At 50.8% G+C, this 26,411-nt stretch overlaps 1 protein-coding gene across 4 annotated transcripts; it reads left to right on the forward strand.

Annotated features, from left to right (window-relative positions):
- The first annotated feature begins 245 nt into the window (after positions 1-245).
- Positions 246-22,746, forward strand: Acp7 (acid phosphatase 7, tartrate resistant (putative)). Of its 4 annotated transcripts, XM_074058403.1 has the most exons (14): positions 246-575; positions 1,258-1,576; positions 9,581-9,781; positions 9,977-10,159; positions 11,189-11,312; positions 11,547-11,609; positions 11,707-11,821; positions 11,904-12,011; positions 12,090-12,147; positions 12,230-12,297; positions 12,376-12,447; positions 14,881-15,018; positions 22,111-22,198; positions 22,553-22,746. In XM_074058403.1, the coding sequence occupies exons 2-14, from the start codon at positions 1,456-1,458 to the stop codon at positions 22,573-22,575; spliced, it is 1,362 nt and encodes a 453-aa protein (XP_073914504.1). In that variant the 5' UTR covers positions 246-575; positions 1,258-1,455; the 3' UTR covers positions 22,576-22,746. The 4 variants fall into 4 exon arrangements, with proteins under 4 accessions (XP_073914504.1, XP_073914503.1, XP_020007016.2 ...); XM_074058402.1 differs by lacking the exon at positions 22,553-22,746 and having other exon boundaries at positions 22,111-22,239; XM_020151427.2 differs by lacking the exons at positions 22,111-22,198; positions 22,553-22,746 and adding an exon at positions 15,536-15,908 and having other exon boundaries at positions 249-575.
- The last annotated feature ends 3,665 nt before the right edge of the window (positions 22,747-26,411 follow it).

Consider the following 26,411-nt stretch of genomic DNA (forward strand, 5'->3'; position numbering starts at 1 on the left):
GATTGCACGTCCCGGGGATGCCCAGCGGGGTCTGAGGACTCATCAGGGGACAGGGATTGGAAGCCAAGCCGGAAAGAACTGGGAGGCAGAAGTCACCGGAGTGGCGGGAGGGGACACGGGGATTCCCCTCGTGTCTGCGCACTTGAGTACCTGGGCATGGGACCTCGCCAGGGGCGTGGGGGAAGTGTCGGTGACCCCTGGGGGGGGTGGGTGGTCCGCAGCTGGAGGACGGGGCGCCTTGGGGACAGCACAGCCTTACCTGTCCCGAAGTTCGTCTGCTGTCCTGCTCAGAGGTGGCTGCGGTGGCAGTGGAGTCCCGGGCTTTTCTCGGTCCCCCGTCCTGCGCCCCACCCCGGGGGAGGCGGGCGGGTGGGCGTGGGGCGCCCGGGACCGGCCTGACCTGTGGGACCCGGGGCCCAGGCTGTCTGGGGAGCCTGTCACCCCGAGGCACCTGCTCTTCCGGGGCTGGGACACCTGTGGGCGGCGGGAGCCAAGGCCCCTGCAAACTTATAAATACTGCGGTGACATTGGTGGCCGGGACGGGACGAGCGAGCGGGCAGCCGGTGCCCCCGAGGGTGAGCCCGGGTCCCCAAGGGCAGCTCCGGGGCGGGGGTGGAGGGAGGGGACGGTCCCAGCACCCCCTCCATCCATCAGGTCCCCAGGGTGGGGTGGGGGCTGAGACAAAAGGGGGTGCACATGCAGGTGCTGTGCTGGGGACACAGCGGGAGCGAGGATGGAGGCAGGATGGGGTGCCAAGGCCTGAGGGGATACTGGGGACAGCCTGCGGGATGGGCTGCGCTTCTGGGGGACCTGAGGTGGGTGTGGGGGGGTGGAGGGTCACTAAGACCCCAGAGAGAGGCGGAGAATGAAATACAGAGTGATGGAGTCCCCAAGGGCAAGGCAGAATTTAGGAAGATGCAGGACAAGCCAGAAGACACTGAGGTTACCAAAAGCAGGATGGCTGGCTGAGGATGGGGGCGCCCAAGGCGACTCCCCCCAACAACCCCAGCCTCCAGCCTGTTTGACTGGGTCCAGAGCCTGCCCAAGGTTCAAATCCCGGCTCCATCTCATCCCTAGTGCACCTGCCACTGAATCACCTGCTTGCTCAGTTTCCTATCTGTGACAGGAGGGTGACAATCACAGCGGCCACCACCTCGTAGGAATGCCGTGGAGCTTCCTGAGCTAATCTATGCGAAGTGTTGAACACACGCGCTCGTTATTATTTCTCTCTCTCTCTCTCTCTCTCTCTCTCTCCAGCATCTGGACAACCACGCCCCTTAAAGACCTCCCTACCATCCTGTCTGGGACAGACAGACAGACAATCTGACCTACAGACCTAACCCAGTGCCTGCTCCCTCCATTCTCCATCCTCCTGGGCCCCTCCTGCCAGCGCCTGGAATCTGATCTACTCCACGCCCTTCCCCTCCCGTCCCTGCCCCCCAGGACCCCTCTACCATGCGCCCCCTTCTTGGCTGCAGCTGGGGTTGCTGTCTGCTCCTGCTTTTGTCCTTGGAAGCCCAGGGGGGCCCAGACTATCCCAGTGCTGTCCCAGAGCAAGTCCACCTGTCCTACCCAGGTAAGTGGCTGGGACCCCTGGCTGTGCCTTTCCGACGTGCTCTGTGGGTTGAGGGCTCAGGAATGCTAAGCTCGACCCCCAGGGGTCTGCTCTGTGGGGAGTGATGGTGTAAGGCAATGGTCACTGTCCTTTCTCTTCCGGTCCCTGTCCTATCTCCAGGACCTGGTAGGTTAGTGCACAGGGGACCCTAAAGTCAGTTGTGAGTGAATCAGTGGCCCTGTCGCCATCCCTCCTCTTCTTTTTCTTCGAGAGGAAGTTCTTGTTCTAGCGGCAGCAGAACTCAGGAGCTGAAGGTTTAGTCTCTGAACTGCCTGGGTTTGAATCCCAGCTCTGATACCTGCTGGGTAATCTTGGGCAAGTGACTTAACCTCTCTGGTCTCAGCCTGTTCGTCTGAGGAATGGTTATTAGGAGTGCAACCTTGTGAGGAGTCGGTCACAGCACTGAACTTGGTATGGAGCAGTGATTCTCCACCTGAAAAGGAACCTTTTACTGCTGAAAATTTCTGAAAACCCTGGGGCCTCAGTTTATTCCAGTTCTGTCTAGCAATATTTAGCGTGTGAGAAGTGAGGGCCAGGGTGACTCGGGAGCAACACTTGCCTTGCATTTAACAGTCCCCATGGATCCCTGGCCCTTCAAAGGACAAATGGACAGGTAAACGAATCCCAGACATTTACGAATATTTACTAAGTCATTTTAAACGAATAATAACAAACACCGTCTGTGTTAATGTCAACGCCATTTATAATGAGAAAAGAACTATCTTACTAAGGAAGAAATTTAGGGAAGAAAGTAGTTTTTTAGCTTTTTGTTTCTGACGGTACTGGGGTTTGAACTCAGGGCCTCATGCTTGCTAGGCAGGTGCTCTACCTCTTGAGTCACATCCCCGGCTCTTTTTGCTTTGTTGATTGTATTATTATTATTATTTTGTGGTACTGGAGATTGAACTCAGGGCCACTGAGGCACACCCCAGTTCTTTTGCTTTTAGCTTGTTTTTCAGACAGGCCTCTGACTATGATCCTCCTGTGTCTACCCTCCCAGTAGCTGAAATTGCAAGTTATTTCAAAAAAATTTGTTAGCTAGGCTGTGGTGGCTCACGCCTGTAATCCCAGCTACTCAGGAGGTGGAGGCAGGAGGATCTTGGTTCAAAGCCAGCCTGGGCACATAGTTCTTGAGACCCTATCTCAAAAAAAAGTCACAAAAAAGGGCTGGTGGAGTTGCTCAAGGTGAGTTCAAGCCCCAGCACCGAGAGAGAGAGAGAGAGAGAGAGAGAGAGAGAGAGAGAGAGAGAGAGAGAGAAATTAAAGGGTTTTTTTTGGAAGTAACTTTAGACTTCCAGAAAGATCCAAGGATATCACGGAGTTCTTGTATACCCTTCATCCATTTTCCCCTAAAGGAAATCTCTTCTGTAACCATGGGACATTGTCAAAGCTAAAAGTACCATCAATGTCACATCGTTAATGGAACTTCGGATTTCGCCAGCACTCCCTCTGTCATCTTTCTTCTAATTCAGAGCCCCTCCTTGCATGTGGTGTAATGCCTTCTATCCAAGACAGGTTCTCAGTCTTTCCTTGGATATCCTGTCCTCGACATATCTTTTTTTTTCTTGAGACAGGGTCTTGCTGTGTTGCCCAGGGTGGCCTGGATCTCCCAGGCTCAAGCCATCTTCCTGCCTCAGCCTTTTCAGTACTGGGACTCCAGATGCCCTGCACCGTGCCTGGCCCCTTGACACTTAAGGAAGCTAAAGGCTAGCTGCAATGTGGAATCAGAGAGCAACTGAATAGGCTGGGTGTGTGGCACACACCTGTAATCCCAGCTACTCAGGAGGTGGAGGCAGGAGGATCACGAATTTGAGGTCAGCATGGGCAAAGTTATCAAGACTCTATCTCTTTAATTAAATAACTAAAAAAGAAGAAAAGAGCTGGGGCGTATCTCAAGTGGTAAAATGCTTGTGAGGCCCTAGGTTCAATCCCCAGTATAGAAAAAAAAAAAAAAAAGAAAGAAAGAAAGAAAGGAAGAACTGGCTTGATAAAGCGTTTTTCCTTAGGCCTCTGCAAATGGGCAAGACAGTAACCCCAGCCCATGGTGTCCTGTGAGGGTCCAGCGACTACAGCTGTCCTTTTTCGGTCACACAATAATAACCAGCAGCAAATCTGCTCTTCTTAAGTGTTTTATATGGGGAGCTGAGTTCACCTCACATCCACCTTAAGCTGTAGCTCCATTTTGTAAGTGTACACTTAGTCGGGTTCGGTAGTGCACACCTGTAATCCTGTGATCCCAGCACAGGAAGCTGAGGAAGGAGGGTTGTAAAGTCGAGGTCAGCCTGACCTACATAGTGCGACCCTGTCTCAAAAAAAAAAAAAAAAAAAAGTAAACAAAGGCTCGTAGAGGTGAGGAGTCTGACCCTATGTCACTTAACCTGGAATTTGAATGTGGGCAGAGCCTGTGATCTTCGTTTTAAAACTTTTAATCTGGTACTAATTTTATTTTCTTTTTAGTGTAGTCTTGATAGCTCCCTCCTTCCCTGCCTCCCTCCCTCTCTCCCTTCCTCCCTTCCTTCTCTCCATCTTCCCTCCCTTCTTTCCTTCCTTCCTTCCATTCTCTCTTTTTTTTGAGACAGCTATCTCTGTGTAGCCCAGGCTGACCTTGAACTCTCACTCCTCTCACTCCTCCTGCCTCAGCCTCCTGAGTGCTGGGATTACAGGTTAGTGCTACCATGCCTGAATTTTATATTTGTGCATCCTTAAGGGATCCGTGGTGAGAATTCAATGCATGTATATAATAACCAAATCAGGGAAATATCTACTTCTACCTTTTTGATGGCTAGCCGTGTTTATATTTTGGGAATTCATACTAATTTTAGATTTAACAAGAGTTCCAGAAATGTTATGGAGAAGTCCTTTCTCCCCTTTACTCAGCTATGTAGCCTGGTAGAATTACTAAAAATGGAAAGTCCAGCTGAGTACAGTGGCACACATCTATAGTCTCAGTTACTTGGGAGGCTGAGGCAGAAGGAACGCAGGAGTTGGAGGCCAGCCTGGTCAGCATAGCCAGGATGTCTCAAAACAAAAAACAAGCTGGGCACCAGTGGCTCACACCTGTAATCCCAGCTACTCAGGAGGCAGAGATCAGGAGGATCACGGTTCAAAGCCAGCCCAGGCAAATACTCAAAAAAAAACCCATCACAAAAAAGGGCTGGTGGAGTGGCTCAAGGTGTAGGCCCTGAGTTCAAGCCCCAGTACTGCAGAAAGAAACAAACCAGAAGGTGAGCATTGGGTACAACCGTATCGACACCACTGGAGACCTTGTTCAAGTTTCCTTGGTTCCTCCACTAATGTCTGCATTAATCGATATAATCCAGGATCTCGTGTTAGAATTCGTGGCGTGACTCCTTCAATCTCTCCAACCTGTCAATCTCTTCTCCTCCTCCTTCTCCTCCTCTTCCTCCTCTTCATCTTCTTCTCTTCTTCCTCCTTTCCTTTCTCCTTTGACAGAATCTCACTATGTAGCCCAGGCTGGCCTCCAACTCAATCCTCTTGCCTCAACGTCCCAAGTGCTGGGATTATAGAGATGCAGCTCAACACCTGGCTTTGGCCCCTCGTCCTTTGCCTTTTACAGTCCTCATATTTTCGAGCGTTATCAGTTCCTTCGTGAAACGGCCCTCGTTTGGGTGTTGTGTCTGGTGTGTCTCGTGACTGGGATTAAGTCTGTCCTTCGGCAAGGCTTTCAGAGCTGTGATATTGGCTATGGCTTATTGCTGGGACTGTGATCTTGACTGGTTGGGGACAGAGCTGCTGATGGCTTTCTCTCCCGTAAAGTGATTATTCTTTTCTCTGGAAATCCTGTTTTTCCACCAATGCTTAGCCACTGATCTTTGCACCTGCGATGGATCTGCCCTGTGCTAATTATCAGTGAGGGGTTCACCAAATTGTGGCTTTTCTAGTTTTCTTATTATGCCTCACTGAAATGTGGCTGTGAGGAGGAGCTCCCCCTGCCCACTTCTCCCCTTATTCATTCATGCCGTAGGCTTGGGCTATTTCTGTTAGCTCGTGAGTAAGTGAGAATCCATTGCTATCATTATGATTTATTCTGCTGCTTGTGTTTTCCTGGATTTGATTCTCTGGGAATTTCTTTGGAGGGACTTCCTCTTTCTTTTTCTCCTTTTTTTTTTTGTGGGGGGGAGCAAGTGAGCCTTTTGTTTTCTTTATTTTTTTGGTGGTACTAGGATTTGAACTCAGGGCCCCACACTTGCTAGGCAGGAGCTCTACCACTTGAGCCATTCCACCAGTCCATCTTGCTTTGGTTATTTTGGCGATGGAGGTCTTCCAAACTGTTTGCCTGGGCTGGCATTGAACCTTGATCCTTCCAATCTCAGCTTCCCAAGTAGCTAGGATGCCAGATGTGAACCACTGACATTTGGCTGTTTTGTTCTTTCGGGTCACTAGCCTCTTTTTCTGACACCACCAATTATTTCCAGCCCATCCCTGGAATCATCGACTTCTCCCGGTTGCTTTTGCTGGAGAACAGGGAATTAGAAGCCAAGATGTGCGCGCTCTGTGCACCCAGCGCTGCTGGGTGTTCTTGCGTGGAGTCCCCACTGACAGCACAGTCATGTCTGTGTCTCTGTGCCACCTTCTCTCTGTCAATATGCAATACCAGGCGACCACAGTGACACCTCTGATCTCATCTAACACCAGGGTCAAATTTCACCGCCCTCTTTCCTTCTTTGTAGCCTCTTTTTCCAACACTGGCAAACCTGGCCCTGGAAATCTATACTGTACTTTGTTCATTCCTAGTGTATGCATGAAGCACTTCAGAATCATCCACCTGAGTCCCTTCGAGGAGTATTACTAAGTGGACAGCAGAACTGACACACAGTCCTTTTTGTTTGCAGCCAGATGGGACACTGCTTCCCAGTTATTTTCCTTCCCCACTCCTTTCTGTGTGGTTATGTCCTTTGTTTTGTAATATAGCAAGGTCCATGTGTCAGTGTTTATGTTTCACAGTGGGTTCTTCCATGTTCTGGGTGGCTTTTAAATTGTTTTTGAAGTACTAGGATTTGAACTCAGGGTCTCACGATTTCTAGGCAGGCGCTCCACCACTTGAGCCACTCCGCCAGCCCTTACTGCCTTAGTTTGATTTTAGATAGGGTCTTGTGCTTTTGTCTAGCCAACCACAGACCTGAGATCTTCCTACCTTCTCTGAGTAGCTGGGATTATACATGTCCACCACCATGCCTGGCCCTGGTTTTAATTTTTTTTAATCTTTGGGTGTGTGAAGGAAACAGAAAATATGTCTGTAGTTCTAGGAGTCAGAATTATACAAAACAATTGAGTCAGAGAAGAGTCTCTGTGTTCATCTGTGCTGCTCTACCCCCACACCACCTTTTTCTCTCCCGTTTCCCACCTGGCCCCCTGTAAGTAACCATCGTTTTGGTCCCCACTGTGTTCTTTCTGTATTTCTTTTGCACAAGTCAGCAGTTGCCTGTGTGTTTTCCCTTATCCCCTTATATTGAGGGTAGCTGAACAATCCTGAGTGGTGGTTCACGCCTGTAATCCCAGCTACTCAGGAAGTGGATAGGAGAATTGAGGTCTGAGACAGCCAAAAACCACCTTGTCTAAAAACACTAATGCAGACGTTGTAGAGCATTTGTCTAGGAAACATGAGGTCCTGAGTTCAAACCCCAGTACTGCCCAAAAGAAAGAGGAGGAGGAGGAGGAGGTGGAGGGCAGCTGACTGTATTTTTGTGCACTTTTTTTTTTTGGACCGGGTCTCCCTATCTAGTCCTGGCTGGCCATGAACTCAAAATCCTCCTGTTCATACAGCGGGCAGATTTCTCAGCACCATGAAGATTCTGTTTTTCTGCAAATGTTTACCTGGTCATTTTAGCACCTGTGAGTGGATCATGTCTGCTCTCATCCTGAGTCACCAAGATTACAGGCCAGACCACCACTCCTGGTTGCACTGTGTTTTTTGTGAACACCTGTCCATGTTCATTTTACACCCCTGTGAAGAGGGCATCCACTGAGTGAGTTCCTATCTGTGGGCATTTAGGTTGCTACCAGATATTTGCAATGACAGTGACACTTGCCATGAGTGACCTGGTGTGCCTGCATTTCAAATTGCTGGAGGATGAACCTGCTCCTTCAACCTTACACTGCACCCCAAGCCATTTTTAAAGCCATGATTTGGGTGCTGACATTTAAGAACTTGATGCTGTCACTTAAAAATCTGGATTGGGGCTGGGCATGGTGGTGCATATCTGTAGTCCCAGCTACTCAGAAGGCAGAGGCTCACAGTCTGAGGTCAGCCAAGGCAAAGTTAGCACGAGACCCTAACTAAACAAGCTATAGCAAAACGAGAAAGGCTGGGATGTGGTAGAGAGCTTGACCAGAAAGCTTGAGTTCGAACCCTAGTACTGCCAAAAAAAAAATATTCTGAATTTGTGCATCTGTCCATACTGCATGTGCTCCCAAAATATAAAAGAAGCTGCTGTGCAAAGACTGACTCTCGATGCAGATAGGTTTGGTGGCACTGGGCCAGCTTCCTGTCTGACATCAATCAGCACAGCTGAGCTATGGCTGTCCCTTTTCCACAGGGTGGGGTCTGGAGTTTTCGCATGCTCGTAGCTTCCTGCTGCCTTCCGGTGGCCCTGTCCTCATTATGTCGCCTAACTGGCCTCCAGACATCTGCACGGGCGTCCCCAGGCTGATACCATGTGCCTGTGACGAGTGGCACAGGGCTGAAATCCAGGAGAGAAGAATGAGTGATGACACTCCCCAGGTCACCCTGACTGTGCTGGCATCATTCCAGCAGGACCCAGGATGCTCTGTGGGAACCAAAGCCTGCAGAGGCCTGAGGCCGAGGATACGATGCCATTTGCCTGTCGCCTACACACAGACTCCTGTAGGGTTTTTTTTTTTTTTTTTCTGGTATTGAGCTTGAACTCAGGGCCTTCACCTTGAGCCACTCCACCAGCCCTATTTTTGTGAAGGGTTTTTCCAGATAGGGTCTCGTGCACTATTTGCCTGGGCTGGCTTTGAACCTCAATCCTCCTGATCTCTGCGTCCTGAGTAGCTAGGATTACAGGCGTGAGCCACCAGGTCAGGCAAGATTACCTGTAAAATCTAATGTAATATCAGTGTGTGAATGGTTGTTGCTCTGATGTCTAGGGGAATAATGACAAGAAAACAGTCCTTGCGTGTTTGATGCAGACTGTGTGAGTGTGTGTGTGTAACTGGGTTTCGAACTCATGGCCTCAGGCTTGCTAGGCAGGTGCTCTACCACTTAAGCCACACCCCCAGCCCTTTGTGCTTTAGTCATTGTTTCAGATAGAGTGTTTCGTTTTTTGGTTTGGTTTTGTTTTGCCCAGTGGGCCTCAGACCCCAGTCCTCCTACCTAAGGCCTCCTGTGTATCTGGGAGATGGGATCTTACAAATACTGTTTTTGCAGGTGCTGGCCTCAAACTGAAATCCTCCTGACCTCTGCCTCCTGAGTAGACGGGGATACAGGCCCAGACATATATCATATTTTTATTTTTTTTTTGGTGGGACTGGGGTTTGAACTCAGGACTTTGCACTTGCAAAGCAGGCACTCTGCTGCTTGAGCTACCCCTCCAGTCCATTTGGCTGTGGTTATTTTGGAGATGGGGTTCTTGGGAACTATTTGCACAGGCGGGCCTCGAACCTCAATCCTCTGGATCTAGCCTCCCAAGTAGCTAGGATTACAGGCCTGAGCCACCAGCGCCGGGCTGACGCCATTTCTTTTTACAGATATTTTTGATCCACAGTTGGTTGAATCTCAGAATGTGACGCCCCCGCATACATACAGAAAGGATTACAGGCAGGATGGCATTATTTATTCCATTACACAGCTGGGGAAACTGAGGCTCTGGGAGGTGAAGTGACTTGGCAAAGAGAGCACAGCATGGAAATGGCAGAGCTGGGATGGACCTGGGCCAGCTGCAGACCGCGTGTCCTTGACTCTCCGTTCCCGCCCCCCCCCAGGCGAGCCGGGCTGCATGACGGTGACGTGGACCACGTGGGCGCCGGCGCGCTCCGAGGTGCAGTTCGGGACGCAGGGGTCCGGGCCACTGCCGCTCCGGGCACAGGGCGTCGCCAGCGCCTTCGTGGACGGGGGCATCCTCCGGAGAAAGCTCTACATCCACCGGGTGACGCTGAGACGGCTGCTGCCCGGGGTCCAGTATGGTGAGGGGGACCCCAAGGTGAGGGGGGACACGGTGTAGGGCCACCTGAGCCGGGCTGGTCCCTCCCCTGCCCGCCCCAAGTATGAGGCCCTGGGGTGGGGAAGACCCAGCTTCTCCAGTCCACCCGCCAGATGTGGGAGGCCTCCCCGCCGACCTTGACCTTAACTTTGACCTTGACCTTTTCCTGTCCCCTCAGTTTACCGCTGTGGCAGTGCTCAGGGTTGGAGCCGGCGTTTCCGCTTCAGGGCCTTGAAGAATGGGGTGCATTGGAGCCCACGCCTGGCTGTGTTTGGGGACCTGGGGGCCGACAACCCCAAGGCCCTGCCCAGGCTGCGCCGGGACACCCAGCAGGGCATGTACGATGCCATTCTCCACGTGGGTGAGGCCCGGGCACGGGTGGGCTGGGTGGGGGACCCAGTGGCTGGTATGGGGCGAGACTGGCTGGGGAGACCAGGTCTGTGGTTCATCAGACTGTCCAGGTCAAAAATTATTATTATTATTATTATTATTGCAGGTAAGGCTAGTTCAGAATTCACAGTTCTGTTGTAATAAATGAGTCAGGTGTGGTGGTATACGCCTGTAATCCCGGCACATTGAAGATCTCAAGTTCCAAGTCAGCCTGGCTACATAGTGAGACCCTGACTCAACAAACCAAGGACTGTAGCCGGGCGCCAGTGACTCACACCTGTAATCCTAGCTCCTCAGGAGGCAGAGATCAGGAGGGTTGTGGTTCTAAGTCAACCCCAGGCAAATAGTTTGCAAGACCCTATCTCAAAAAACCCTGTCACAAAAAACGGCTGGCGGAGTGGCTTAAGGTGAAGGCCTGAGTTCAAATCCCAGTACCCAAGAAAACAAAAAGCAAGGACTGGGGATGGAGCTCAGTGGTAGAGAGGTAGAGAGCTTGCCTCGCATGTGCAAAGGTCCTGGGTTCCATCCCAGCACCTCTGGAACTGACACGACAAGTTATTGTCGCTGACCTTGTTACTCAGGGAACAGGGCCAGGGAATGAGTGACAGGAGATGGGGCCTCTGTGGTTCAGTGAGCAGACGGTGGAATCAGGCCTCTCTGGTTTGTCACTAGCCAGCTCTGTGACACTATGCTTCAGTTTCCCTTCCGTCCTCAGAGGGGCTTTGGATATTTCAGTGACAGTTCCTGACACATCACCCCAAACCCGATCTGTCTTCATGTCGCTGTTTTCTGGGAAGGGATGATAGGCAGACAGAGATGGGGCTGGTGTGGTCAGCTCACAGCAGACACCGAGGTCCTGGGGGGACCCCAGGCTCCCTGAGCAGATGGGTGCGGGGTAGGGATGGGGAGCCACGCCTGTGCCACCAGGTCTCTCCGTCCCGGTGAGAGCAGAGCCCCATCTGGTCCTTAGTCTCTCCATCCCTCCCTCCATCCCCTCCAGGAGACTTCGCCTACAACATGGACCAGGACAACGGCCGAGTTGGGGACAGGTTCATGAGAGTCATTGAGCCCGTGGCCGCCAACCTGCCGTACATGACGTGCCCTGGCAACCACGAACAACGCTAGTGAGCCCCGAGCGCTGCAGGGACGGGCAAAGGCCAGAGGGGTGAAAGTGGCCTGTGCTTCATGGTGTCTAGCCTTTAGTCCCTCATGCTGCAGTGTGTTACTTGCGGTGTCAAGAGGAGAAGAAATGAGGGGTGGACCTGGAGCTGGACCTGCCCAGCAGTGGGGAGACGGGCAGCATCCAGGCCCTCACCCCCAAACACACACCCCTTTTTACTTCTTTCTTTTTTTCCCAGCAACTTCTCTAACTATAAGGCTCGCTTTAGTATGCCTGGGGACAATGAAGGCTTGTGGTACAGGTAATCTGGGGGTGCTGGGGGACTGGCCTTGCTCGGCTGAAGGAAGGGAGGAGCAGGGGACACCCCATCTCTGACCCTGTCCTTTGCCCTCCCATAGCTGGGATATCGGGCCGGCCCACATCATTTCCTTCTCCACCGAGGTCTACTTCTTTCTCCATTACGGCCACCACCTGGTTCAGGAGCAGTTCCGCTGGCTGGAAAGGGACCTCCAGGTGGGCTGGCTGGAGGTCCCCTGGGTCCCTCGGCCAGTATCCCCCACACCCTGCTGTCCCTCACTCAGACCTTTCTCTCCAGAAAGCCAACGCGAACCGGGTGGCTCGCCCGTGGATCATTACCATGGGCCACCGACCCATGTACTGCTCCAACGCTGACCTCGATGACTGCACGCGACACGAGAGCAAGGTGAGGACACCCCCGGGGGACATCAGCGGTGGGGGACAGGTGACCCAAATCACCCTCACCTCCTGCTCCTTGTGCCAGGTCCGCAAAGGCCTCCGAGGCAAGCTGTATGGGCTGGAGGATCTCTTCCACAAATACGGTGAGTGGCCTTTGGGGACCTTTGGGGGACACCACGTCCCTCTCCCCCATCCCAACCTCCCCCCCCACTTTTTCTGCCCCAGGAGTGGACCTGGAGCTGTGGGCACACGAGCACTCGTACGAGAGGCTGTGGCCGATTTACAACTACCAGGTGAGGCTGGGAGAGGCTGAGGAGCCGTGGTGGCGATGGCAGTGTGACCTGACGTGTCACCTCCTGTTCCTTCTCCAGGTCTTTAACGGCAGCCGGGAGACGCCTTACACCAACCCTCGGGGTCCTGTCCACATTATCACAGGATCTGCGGTGAGCGGGTCGGGAAGGGGGTGCCAGCCTGGGGGTGCTGCTTATACAGTAGCTGACTTGACCCTGAGCCCAAGGCCGGGAACTCCCACGTGCACACCCACTGAACAGATGGGGAAACTGAGGCTCTGGCAGGAAACCCAGAGCCTCCGGTTGAATAACCGGCAGGAGACGGGGGTTCCTCCACCCCGTGAACCTTTTATTCTTCCTTTTTTTAATTTATTAATATTTTAGGGGAGGCACTTTTAGACCACGCAAAAGTGTATGCCTGGGAAGGCTGAGGCAGGAGGACAAGTTCAAGGCTAGTATAGGTGACATATTGAGACCCTCTCTGTAAAGAAAGTGTTCTAACTGGGTGCTGGTGGCTCACGCCTGTCATCCTAGCTACTCAGGAGGCAGAGATCAAGAGGAGTGAGGTTCAAAGCCAGCCTGGGCAAACAGTCCAGCCCTCCTTCCTTCCCCGGCTCTATGTAGCCCAAGCTGGCCTCCTCTTGCCCCGTCCTCCTGGGCGCTGGGATTACAGGCACACACCACAGAGCCCACCTGAGGGCTCATTTTTCAAGTTGTCTCTTACAAGTGAGTCAGATCCAAGTACAACTCACTCATGATCAAAATTCCTACAGCTCAGAGGGCAGGCGGCGAGCACGGCCGCCCACACCCCCTCCCTGCTGCCCTCAGTTCTTAGTCTCTGGGTGGCGTTTGTGACTGTCCTCTGCATATGCAAATGAGTCACCGTCTAGACACGGATGTGTTATCCTGTCTTCTGCTTTTCAGAATGACTCTGGTGGTGCCTCACGCCCAGTGGTTTTCCGCTTAGCGTGTGTCACAGTACACCAAATTTTTTTCTTAGTTTTTGGGTTATTTGGCAGCACTGAGAATTGAACTCCAGCCCTTCCTGCTTTAGTTTGTTTTTCACATAGGGGCTCGTGCTTTTGCCTGGTAGACTTCGACCACGATCGTCCTGCCTCTTCCTCCCGATTAGCTGGGATTGCAGGTGTGCACCACCACGCCCAGCAAATACACTTTTATTTTTTGAGGTACTAGGGATCAAACCGAGGCCCCTCGTGTGCACACCCACAGCCCTCTCTCCCTCTCATTCTTATTTTCAGATTCAGTCACGCATAAATTGCAGGGCTGGTGGGAGTGGCTCAGGTGGTAGAGCACCTGCCTAGCAAGTGCAAGGCCCTGAATCCAAACCCCAGTACTGCCAAAAAAAATCACTGCAGTATAATAATCAAATTCAAGTACTAAGCATCGATAATACACTGTTATCCAATCTACACACCTTGTTCACATGAACCAGTGGTCCCAGTAGTGTCCTTTAAATAAAAGCAAAGAATTTTTTTCAGCCCAGGAGCTAGTCTATAATCAGATGTTATGTTAGGTCTTGTGCCTCTTTAGCTTCCTTTAGTATTATTTTTGTGGGATTTTTTTCTTTTTTGATACAGGTTCTTGCTGTGTAGCCCAGGATAACCTTCAACTTGAGATCTTCCTGCCTCACCCTCCCGAGTGCTGGGATTACAGGCGTGCATCACCACACTCAACCTCTTTAGCTCCCTTTAATCAGAATCAGGCCCCACCCTTTCTTCCTCTTCCATGACAATTTTGAAGAGCGCTTCGAAGTTCTTTTGTAGACTCCCCCCATTTGGATTTGTCTGGTGCTAGCTCCTGACCGGGCTGAAGTCGTGTGTTTTGGGTCTCCGAAGTCATCCTGAGGGCCCGGTGCCTGTGGTCCTCGTGCTCCCCAGCGGGACATGTGGCACGGATCTGACTCGCTCCCGAAAATGAACGGCTTCATCACTTGGTGAAGGCTTCTCCGGGCCTTGCTCCACCTGACGCACTTTGTTCCTCTGTGACTAATAAGTAATGAGCAAGTGGCTCCTGAGGACAGACTGAAATTGTGCAGCCACCCCGTCACTCCTCAGACTCCCCCCACCGGCTCCTGCTGTGTGGACGCCCTTGCTCTGATCTCTCAGTACAATGCTGGGTGTCAAGTGCTGATTTTCTCTATTATTTTTAGCTGCAATGGGGTTTGAACTCAGGGCTTCACACTTGCTAGGCCCGCGCTCTACCGCTTGAGCCACTCCACCAGCCCTTTTTCGCTTTAGTTATTTTTCAAATAGGGTCTCAAGTTTCTGCCTGGGGGTCCTCAGATCCCAATCTTCCTACCTGTGCCTCTCACATAGCTGGGATTACATGCATGAGCCATCATGCCCAGCTAGTTTGTTGAGATGGAGTCTTGCTGGCCTCAAATCTTGATCCTCTGCACCTCTGCCTCTGGGGTAGCTGAGATTACAGGCATGAGCCACTGCACTCGCATGGCTTTGTCTTTCTTGAGAGCATCAGTGTCCTGACCTGGCACCTGGCAGGTCATATCTGCTGTCTTTGGATTCTCCACCTGCCCCAGTGCCAGAGCTGACCAACTGTCCTCCACAGGGCTGTGAGGAGCGTCTGACCCCCTTCTCTATCTTCCCGAGGCCCTGGAGTGCTCTGCGCGTGAAGGAGTATGGCTATACACGACTGCACATCCTCAATGGAACCCACATCCACATCCAGCAGGTGTCCGATGACCAGGTCAGTGAGGGGCAGGCTGGGGCATCTCACTGAGCAGCCAGACCTAGGTTGCTCTAGAGGTGAGTGGTGAAAACCTTGGGCTTGCCGGGCATGATGGTACACAGCTGTAATCCCAGCTACTCGGGAGGTGGAGGTAGGAGGATCTCGGCCAAAAGCATGAGATCCTATCTAAAAACAAACTAAAAGCAAAAGAACTGGGAGCATGGCTCAAGTGGCAGAGCACTTGCCTGGCAAACTTGAAGCCTTGAGTTCAAGTCCCAGTACCACCAAAAAAAATATTAAAACCCCCCAAAACTATATATAAATATCATCTCAATCCCCGTAACGTCCACGATGTGGGTACCATCACCACATCTGCACTTTTCAAATGAGGAGAACGGAAGCTCAGAGAGGTGTAGCAACTTACTCAAGGTCACACGGCCCATTAGAGGCAGAGATGGGATTTGAACCCAGGCCAGCTGGCCTCAGAGTCCAGGCTCTCAATCCTCACTGCTTTCCCTGTTTCTGTCCCTCCCAGGACGGAAAGATTGTAGATGACGTCTGGGTGGTGAGGCCTCTGCTTGATCGGATGATGTACCGTTAAGGATGGGGGTCCACTCTCATCAGGAACTCTGAGCCTTGCCGCCTGGGGCTGGGCGGGGAGTCAGGGCAGGCCCCTGCTCCGTTGCCCTCCAGTGGCTCATGGGCGCAGCCCTGAGGGAGCTGGGGCGGCTCTGTCCTCCGGGAGATGTGGGAGCCCTGGCTGGCTGCAGAGGGAGGGCAGCTTTGCAGGTACTGCGTGGAGCAGGGCAGGTCTCAGCCAGCATAGCCCCACCTTCCTGGCTAGCCCCGGAAGGACACCTATGCCTCGGGAATAAAGAGGCTTGCTGCTGTGGCTGCGTGGACTTGCACTTCCGGTGACCATGGCCTTGATCCGCCTCCCCTCCTTGCCCAGGGTGAGGGGCTGCACCAGGTCCAAGTCAGCAAGGTGGACACAGCTGTCATGACCTCACTCGCCAGCAGGGGGCGATGGTGGCTTTTTGGTCCCATCCTGACTCTCAGTCCATCTCCAGCCTCCACGGTACAGGGAGTGTCTGTTGTGCCTCAGTTTCCCAGATGGCACTGTCTTCTCCAAGAAGAGGGGACGTGGGACAGTGCCTGCCTCCTGGATGGCACATCTGTCAAGTCTTGGGAGCTGGTACACCTGCAGTTCCTCCCTCTCCTTTTCCCTCCTCTTCTGGCCCCTCTTCCTTTCATCATCTCCGATGTCCTCCCTGTTCGTGACGCTGTGTCCAGGGAATTGGGAGAGAAACGCAGTTATCAAAGAGTGACAAATGCTCAGAAAAGGCAGGGAAAGGGCGACAGAGAGCAGGGGACAGTGTCCGTTTCCAGGGAGACCTCACTGAAAGGGTGACGTTTGATGTGAAGAAGAAGGCAGGGGGCACAGATGGGGTGAGGTACGGGGGGAAGAACTTTGCAGGCGGCCAGTGCAAAGGTCCTGAGGCAGAAAGGTGCCTGCTCTGTTGGGAGCGTCAGCGAGGAGGCCGGTGCGGCCGGCAGAGAGAGGAGATGAGGGCAGGGTGGTGACACGTTGTGTGGAGTCTTGTGGACCACAGTGAGGATTTTGGATGACGTCACGTGGTAGCTGTGGAGTAGGTAAAGGATGAGGTATGATGTCAGAGTCCCGAGTGAAGGCCGGGCTCTGGTCCCTGGGCTGTGGGCTGCTTCTGGCGGGTTCCCAGCCCTGCAGGATGACCTCGTATCTATTCCTTCGTCGTGCTGAGCAAGCTGGGCGCCAGTGGCTCACGCCTGTAATCCTAGCTACTCGGGAGGCAGAGATCAGGAGGATCACGGTTCAAAGCCAGCCTGGGAAAATAGTTTGGGAGACCCCCATTTCCAAAATAACCAGAGCAAAATGGACTGGAGGAGTGACTCAACTGGTAGAGTGCCTGCTTTGCAAGTGCAAAGCCCTGAGTTCAAATCCCAGTCCCACCAAAAAAGAAAAACAAACAAAAAACCCATTGTACTGAGCATTTTCTGCCTCTTCAGGCCTTATTGCCCCCCAACCCCACTCAGTCCAAGGACCAGGGGCCTCATGGAAGTTTCTGGAACACACAAGGCACTGGCTGCTGCTTCCCGTATGCTGTCTCCCTGGTTCATTCCGAGTTGGCTTTGGTCTTGTCAACCGTGGTTCTCAGTCGCAGGGTCCCCTCCTCAGAGCCCCTCTCATGACCCCAGCTTAAAACCGTCCTCCGGGGCACTCTGTCCCGTCCCTGCTTTACTTCAGCATACAGTTCGCTCATTGATTCCATTCGCTGTCTGTCTGTCCCTGGAGCTCAGGGACACTTTGCTCGTACTCGAGTCTATGGCCTCCACCAAACCTGCCCAGGCCGGGCTGGGGTCTCAGGCACCACTTCTTCCTAGGCCTGTCCTTTCTGAGCCATCGCTGTGTCACAGTGGCTCTCCGACTGCCCCGCAGGAAGGGCAAGGTCAGGAGGACAGGGCCCAGGGCTGCAGCCCGCGTCACCCAGGCAGCATCAGATCAGTGAAGGATCAGCCCAATCCTGCTGTGTGGGAGCTGACAGGCGTCCGTCACCCAACCCTGTGACAGCCACTGAAGAAATGCCATGGACGGGTGGCCAAGACTGTGATGTCACAGCCTGAGAGTCACATCAGGCTGTGGCCAAAGACGGAGCCGGTGGTCGCAAGGGCTGGGCGAGGCTGCGGCCATACTGGGTGATGGAGTCTGTGGAGGGCAGAGGCCTGGCACTGGGCCAGGCAGCAGAGGGGTTCGAGTCCAGCTCTGTCACTTCCTGTGTGACCGTGGGCAAGTCCCCAGCCCTCTGTGAGCGTCTGTCTCTTCATCTGTAACTTCGCCATGGTAACAGTTTGTGGGCTTCCTTGGGATTAAATCAGAGTTCAAGGTCGTGGTGCTGTCTTCTTTTTCTCATTAGCTCATGAATTCTGTGGCTTTGTTTAGGTTTATTGGAGACAGGGGCTCGCGCTATAGCCCAGATTGGCTTGGAACTGGTGATCCTCCTGCCACCGCCTCCCGGCTGCTGGGATTGCATGGGTGTGCCACCATGCCGACTTGGGTTTTGCCTTTAAAAATTATCTAGAGCCGGGCACCAGTGGCTCACACCTATAATTCTAGCTACTCAGGTGGCAGAGATCAGGAGGATCAAGGTTCAAAGCTGACAGATGGTTCAAGAGACCCTATCTTGAAAAAAAAAATCACAAAAAAAGTGCTGGCGGAGTGGCTCAAGGTGTAGGCCCTGAGTTCAAACCCCAATACCACACACACACACACACACACACACACACACAAAGTATCTAGAATCTCCCTCCATGTGGACACCTGCATCTGGTCACATCCCTCCCTTACCCAGAGCCCTCCTGTGACTCCATGTCACTCCAGTCCATGTGGCCCCATCACCTCCCTGCCCTTGCTTCTCCACTCACTCCCCCGCCCACTCTGGTCCAGCCACGCTGACCTCTGAATCAGGTTTGTCTTCCACCTTTGCATTGGCTGTTCCTTCTGCCCACAACACTGTTCCCCAGGTGCCACACGGCTCCCTCCCTCTTCTCCTTCAGGTCTGTACTCAGTCACCTTCTTAATGAGGACTTCCCGGCCACCATCTTTAAACAGCCCCAGCTGGGAATGTGGCTTAGTGAGACAGCACTTGTCTAGTAAGCAAAAAGTCCTGAATACCATCCCTAGCAATAAAAAATAAAATAAAACACTGCCCCCAATCTCCAATTTCCATCTCCTTTCCCTGCTCCATTTCATTTAGAATATTTAGATCTTATGGTCTAGGATAGCCAGGCACGCCTATAATCCCAGCACTCAGAGGGCTGACAGGCCAGGCAATGTTAGCAAAAGATCCCATGTCAACAACAAGCTGGGCATGGGGGTACATGCCTGTAATCCCAGCTACACAGGGGGCAGAGGTCAGAGGATCACAGGCTGGGGCAGGCAAATGTGTGAGACCCTTTTTAAAAAATAAACTAAAGCAAAAGGGTTAGGGGCGTGGCTCAAGTGGTAGAATGCTTGCCCCGAGTTCAAACCCCAGTACCACCAAAATGAAAAACAAAAAAACAGAGTCAGGGGCTGGTGACTCACTCCTGTAATCCTAGCTACTCAGGAGGCAGAGACCAGAGGGTCATGGTTTGAAGCCAGCCTAGGCAAATAGTTTGTGAGCTCGTATCTCGAAAATACTCAACGCAAAAAAGAGCTGGTGGAGTGGCTCAAGTGGTAGAGCGCCTGCCTGGCAAACATGAGGCCCTGAGTTCAAGCCTCAGTGCTGGCAAAAAAATGAAAAAGGAAAAGAAAGACCAGTGGACTCCCAGGCCCAGGGTTTTTCACAGATTCACGCCTATGCTGGCACACAGTGGCTACCCAGTATGAAGTGAGAAATGCGAGTGCAATGCCACTCGGGAAGCACGCGACACAGAACGGGAAGGATGCCAATTCTGGTGAATCAGATCACGGCCAGCCTTTGGGAGCTGGGCCATGGGTGCCCGTGAGGCTGCACATCCTGCTGATCGCCACGCCTGTCCCAGGCCACGTGCACAGGAAGGGATGGGTTGCAGGGCCAAAGGCCCTGAGGCTTCTGGGAGGCAGGACTGAGGGAGGATTTTGGAGTCTGCTCGGATGAAATGAAGATAGTATTGCAGGACCCAAGAGGCATTGTGACCTGTTTCTCCTGGCGGCTGAAATTAACGTGGCCATAAAAGCATCTTTCTATAGCATTGCTTTGTTTTTGGAGCAGTTTTGCAGAAAAAATGCAAAGATGGTAGGTTGCCATAAACCAGAAAACCCCATACCCAGCCTCCCTGTTAAAATCTTGTGTTAGCGCTTACACTTTCCCAATTCATCAGCCAACAGGACCAATTAGCTAAAGCGCGTGCTTTATTATACTGCATTTTTTGTTGCTTTTTTTTTTTTTTTGGCAGTCGTGGGATTTGAACTCAAGGTTTCACACTTGCTAGACAGCCACTCTATCACTTGAGCCACTCCACCAGCCCTTTTTGTGATTTTTTTTTTCTAGCTAGGGTCTCAAGAACTGTTTGCCTGGGTTAGCCTTGAGCCACAATCCTCCTGATCTCTGCCTCCTGAGTAGCTAGGATTGTGAGCCACCAGCTCCCTGTGGTCAGGAACTGTCAGCAGTTATTATTCAACAGGCAGGCCTCACACACAGCATCCAGCGGGTGCATTTATTGCATGAATCTGAGCACTTCTCAGAGCTTTGGTGTTAAGGGCTGGCAGAGTGGCTCAAGTGGTAGAGCACCTGCCTTGCAAGCACAAAGTCCTGAGTTCAATCCCTAGGACTGCCCCCAAAAAGCTATTAAAAAATCTGTTTCTGTCTTGTAAATAAGTGTATTAGCTACTTTTTCTCATTGTTTTGACAAAATGCCTGACAAACAATTTAAGAGAGGATATATTTATTTTTTTAGTTTTTGGCAGTACTGGGGTTTTTTCAGGGCCTCTTGCTTGCTAGGCAGGCACTCGACCACTTGAGCCATGCCTCCAGTCCCCTCCCCATTTATGTATGTATCTGTGTATATGTTTTTGGCTTTGATTACTTTATACATAGGGTCCCTCTTATTTTACGCCCAGACCAACCTGCACTGAGATCCTCCTATTTGTGCTTCCTAGTATAGCTGGGATGACAGGCATGCACCACCACACTCAGTAATTGCAGCTGAGATGGGGTCTCATGAACATTTTGCTGGGGCTGGCCTTGAACCAAGATCCTCCCAATCTCCACCTCCTGAGTAGCTAGGATTATAGGCTTGAGACATGGCACCAGGTCAGCAAGTGGATTCTTTTTTTTTTTGGGGGGGGTGCTCATAGTTTCAGAGGAATCAGTCCATAATTGAGTGACCCATGCATTTAGTCAGAACATCATGGCAGCAAGAGTATGTGGTAGAGGAGTTCCTTCCTCGCTTCCTTCCTTTCTCCCTCCCGCCTTCCCTCTGTCCCTTCCTTCCTTTCTTTTCTTGGTAACACGGGGGTTTGAACTCAGAGCCTCATGCTTGCTAGGCTCTACCAGTTGAGCCACTCTGCAAGACCTAGAGGACTTTCTTTACTTCATGGTGACCAAGAAGCACAGAAAAGGAATTCAGGAGTAGGCCAAGGCAAGATATGGCCCCAAGGATATGCCCCAGTGACCTACTTCCTTTAGCTAGGCACCCCCTCCTAAAGTTTCCAGAACCTTCCAAAATGGCACCACCAGCTGGGGACCAAGCATTCAACACATGAACCTGTGGGGGACATCTCATATTTAAACCATAACATTCCACCCTGGGTTCCAAAGGCTCATAGCCATCTTACAACACAAAATGCATGCAGTCCTTCTCCAAGTTCCAACATTGTTCAAAAGTCCAAGTTCAAAGTCTCTTCTGAGACTCAAGGTGAACTCTTAGCAGTGAGCCTCTGCAAAATCAAAGATATGTGATGTACCCCCAAGATACAATGGCAACGGTAAATATTCCCATTTTAAGTGGAGGAAGTCCATTTAAAACAAGTCTGAAACCAGCAAGGCAAACAGTAAGTCCTGTAGCTCAACATTCAACACTGTAAGTTCCTGACAGCTTCAACTTTCTGGGGTCTCCAATACAGCTCAGGCTTTGCCATCACAGCTTCACCCATGCCCCTCTCAGGGGCTGCCTGCAGAGAACCTGACCCTACCACACACACTGCCTGGCTTCCTAGGCCTTCCTTTGAAATCTGGGTGGAAGCCTCCATGACTCCCTACTCTTGCATTCTGTATGTCTGAAAAAACCAGCATCCCGTGAATGGTGCTATGCTCTGTCACCAGCACAAACAGTAGCCCAGGCTCCTTGGAGCACAGCTGCAGTGGTCTCTGAGTGCCTGGGAGGCTGAACTCTGGGAAACACTTCCCTTGGAGCCTGGGCAAGGAGGAGCCAAAGAGTTGCTGTCTTCTCAAAGGAAAGTCTTTCAAATAAGACTACAGCTTTACCCTGACACCTGCAGAAGGGTGCTGTCTTGCTCATTCCTGAAATGCACTCAAGGCATCTGTCCCAGTACTAACTTTTGCTTTCTTTCTTTTATTGTTCCCTTTGTTTTCTTTTCTTTTCTTTTGGCAGCACTGGTGTTTGATCTCAGAACTTCATGTTTGCAAAGCAGGTGCAGAGGCTCTACCACTTAAGCGAAACTCCAGTCCATTTTGCTCTGGTAAGTTTGGAGATGGGCTCTCTTGAACTATCTGCTTGGGCTGGACTTGAACCCTGATCCTCCTGATCTTAGCCTCCCAAGTAGCTGGGATTATAGATGTGAGCCACCAGCTCCCAGCTATGACGGTTAATCTTGACTGTCAGTTTGGTTGGATGAAGAGTCTCCAGAGACAATTAAATCATGAGGGCTGTGACCTCATCAGTGGATGAATCCTTGATGGATTCATAATTTGATGACATCATAGGGATGTGGTGAAGGGTAGGAGGCGGGGCCAGGATGGAGGAAGCACATCACTGGGCGGGGGGGGGGGGGGTGTCCTTAAAGGCTGTATCTTTCCCTGGTCCCTTCACTTAGGTCCTGTGTCTGCTTCCTGCTAGCTGTAGTGAGACCTGATTTGCCACACTGCCCACCATGTTGGACTGACACTTCTGAAACCATAAGCCAAAATAAATCAATGTTGTTCTCAGGTATTTTGGTCACAGTGAGTAAGGTCATTGCTGTGACTTTTCCTAATGATGTGGTTTAGAAACCTAGGGCACTGGTTTGTGGGAGGAAATGGAGATGTGAGCCAGAGAAGCTGTCAAGTGGCACAGGTGAGCTTAACGGGTAGCTTTGGTAGGAGAACATATGCACATTTTGTCCGTGCCTGAGACTTTGTGTTAGGCTGAGTTTAAACTTGATGACCTAATTAATCTAGCCCTAAGGCATATCAGCACTTGGGCTGTGGTGTGGATATTGGTGGCTGCTTTCAGCCAGGTATAGAGTGAGAATCAGGAGCAAAAAGTAGAGCAGAACGACTTGAAAAACATGCAGTTTTCCCAGAAAAGGAGTGTTTAATGTTGTGCACAAGGCAGGAATGGTTGTTAAAGATATTAGCACCATTCAAAAAAAAAAAAACTGCCACTGGTGGCTCATGCCTGTAATCCTGGCTACTTGGGTCTTCCTTAAACAGGAGGACCTCTGTTCAAGGTCAACCTGGACCAATAGTTTGAGACCCCAGCTCTAAAATAACCAGAGCAATATGGGCTGGAGGTGTGACTCAAGCAGTAGAGCACCTACTTTGCAAGTTCAAAGTCTGAGTTCAAACCCCAGTCCCACCAAAAAAAAAAATATGATAGGGCCAGGGTGTGGCCCAAGCAGTAATACTTTCCTAGCAAGCTCAAGGCTCTAAATTCAAATCCCATTGCTGCAAAAAAAAAAAAAGTAATAAGAATTCTCACTAAAATTGTATATATTTAGTGATGAGTACTTTCTTATGTGCACAGCTATGTTTATGTTTCTTTTCCTTTTGGATCAGTTCATAAAAAGGAACTCCTGTATCAAAGTATAGATAATATTGGAGTCTCTCTCTCTCTCTCTCTTTTGCAATACTGGAATTTGAACGCAGGGCCTCACACTTGCTAGGCTCTACCACTTGAGTCACTCTGCCAGTCCATTTTTGTGATGTGTTTTTTTGAGATAGGGTCTCGAGAACTGTTTTCCTGGGCTGGCTTTGAACTGCAATCCTCCTGATCTCTGCCTCCTGGATAGCTAGGATTACAGGTGTGAGCCATGGTGCTCGGCTCTGTTGAGACTCTGTTGAGTCTCTTGGTGGATAATAAGAGGGAACACATTAAATTCACTAAAAGGCTACCCAAAATTCCAGTCTGCAATTGGAATATAAGAGTAATTTATTGGATGGAGGCACGGATCAAGTGGTAGAGCACCTGCCTAGCAACTGCAAAGCCCTGAGTTCAAACCCGGGTACTGTCAAAAAAATCCAAGAGTGGCTTATGGACTTGCTTAGCATGTGTGAGGCCCTGGGCTCAATTCCCTCATTTCACCAAAACAACAAACAGTAGTTTATATTTTATGTTCTTATCAGCACTGATTATAATATTTACAAATATTTTTGAGACTGAGAAAAATCTCACTTCAATGTTTTATTAATTATTTGTTCATCAATTGCATTTTTTCTTATTTATTGTCTGGTTTTTGGCACTAACTGGAGTTTGAACTCAGGGCCCTGCCCTTGCTAGGTAGGTCAGTTCAGCTACACTTTCAGCCCTTTTGCATTAGTTATTTTTCAGGTAGAGTCGTGTTTTTGCCCACGACTTTGATCCTATTACTTATGCTTCCCACATAGCTGGGATGACAGGCGTGGACCACCACACCAGCTTTTTTCTTGAGATTGGGTCTTGCTAACTTTTTGCCTGGTCTAGCCTCAAATCTCAAGTCACTCTCTGACTCTGGACTAGTTGCTATTACAGATGTCACCCACCTCACCTGGCTGGCTTGTTTTGTTTCTGTTCATGTGTTTTGCCTATTTTTCCGTTGTATATTCCACCTTTCCTTTTCTTATTGATTTGCAAGTGCTTTTTACATATAAAGGACAGAAAGCTTTGCTTGACATCTATATATTGCAGCTAATATTTTCTCTTGGTATACTCAAATTTATAATTATTTTTGTAGTACTGGGGTTTGAACTCAGGGCCTACAGCTTGAGTCACTCCATCAGTCCTTTTTTGGTGATGAGTTTTTCGAGATAGGGTCTCCCAAACTATTCGCCTGGGCTGACTTTGAACCGCTATCTTCCTGATCTCTGCCTCCTGAGTAGCTAGGATTCCAGGCGTGAGCCACCGGCAGCTGGCTCTTGCTTTCTTTAAAAGGAAGATTCTGTAACACAGAAACGTTCCTAAAGCTGATGGAAACCAGAGTGTTGAAGGCTGATGGGATGCTCCTGAATACTGCGTTGGTGTAAATGAGACCCTTGTTGCACAATCCTGCAATGTGTGTCACTGGCCATAGGGAGGCAGCAGAGGGCAGTGAGAACAACATCCTAGTCAAAGACGGGTTTGCCCCACCAGAATGAGACTTGTAATTACTTCTCAGGGTTGGTTTTCTCCAGGATGGAACAGGCATGGCTAAACATTGCCCCGGTTGCTAAAATTAAACAGTTTAGGCCTTAGCATGGTGGCACCTGCCTGTGATCCCAGCTACTTGGGAGGCTTAAGGAGGAGGATTAGGGTCTGAGGTCCCCGTCTAGGAAAACATGAGATCCCTTTGAAAAATAATTACAGCAAAAAATGTGCTGGAGCTCGTGGCAGGTCCTGAGTTCAAACTCCAGTACCACCAAGAAAAAGAAATTAAAAGGCTTATGGGCTGGATGTGTAGTTCAGTGCTAGAGTGCTTGTCTAGTATGCACAAAGCCTCGAGTTCCAACACCAGCACTGAAAAAAAAAAGTATAAAATATATGTGTGGCCAGGAATCAGTGGCTCAGTCCTGTAATTCAAGCTACTTGGGAGGCTTGAGATTGGGAGGATCGAGGTTTGAAGTTAGTCCAGGCAAACAGTTCAGGACACTCCATCTCCAAAATAACCAGAGCAAAAGGAACTGGAGGTGTGGCTCAAGTGGTAGAGCACCTGCTTTGCAAGTACGAAGCCCTAAGTTAATCATATATTTTATAATATACATGTGCAGTTTTACATCTATACAGAGTTATATTTCCTTTGACTCACAGTTCCATTTATGATAATCTATTCAAAGGAAATAATTAGAGATATGAACAAATATTTACCCGCCTGTTTTTTTTTTTTTTCTGAGAAAAATGATTTATAATAGCAAAATACTTATCACAGTGTAGATGCTGGGAGTGGTTAAACAACTTAGAGTTCACTGATAGGCTGGCTTCTTGTGCGGTCCTTAAAAATAACCTTCTTGGAGAATATTTCATGACAGGGAAAGCTACTGGTGCTATGTATAATCTTGTTTTCTCAAACATACAACACGCCGCGTGCTGGTGGCTCACGACTGTAATCACAGCTACTTGGGAGGCAGAGATCAGGAAGGTGGAGGTTCGAAGCCAGCCCCGGACAAATAAGTTCGGGAGACCCTATCTCGAAAACACCCAACTAATCCAGACTATACCGTAAGCGAACTGGCTTCCACCTCTTAACTCCTTTTGGGAGAAGATGGGACTCTGTGTGCCAAGAAAATCGCCACTTCCCCTTTAAGAACCCGAGTAGGAGGGAGTCGGCCTTCCCGCACCTTTTCCAAATTTTCCAATCTCTGCTCGGCAGTTTCTGCCCGAAGGTCTCCGATTGGACAATCTGCACCAATCGGAAGCTGGAGCGGCCAAGGCCGGTGCCTAGCTCCGCCTCTGCGCAGGCCCCACCCCTGCTCGGCCAGCGGCGTTGCTATGGGGACTGGTGGGCGGCGGGAGGGGGGGAAGCC

This window comes from Castor canadensis, chromosome 16 (assembly GCF_047511655.1).
Source record: "Castor canadensis chromosome 16, mCasCan1.hap1v2, whole genome shotgun sequence".
Classification (NCBI taxonomy): Eukaryota; Metazoa; Chordata; class Mammalia; order Rodentia; family Castoridae; genus Castor; species Castor canadensis.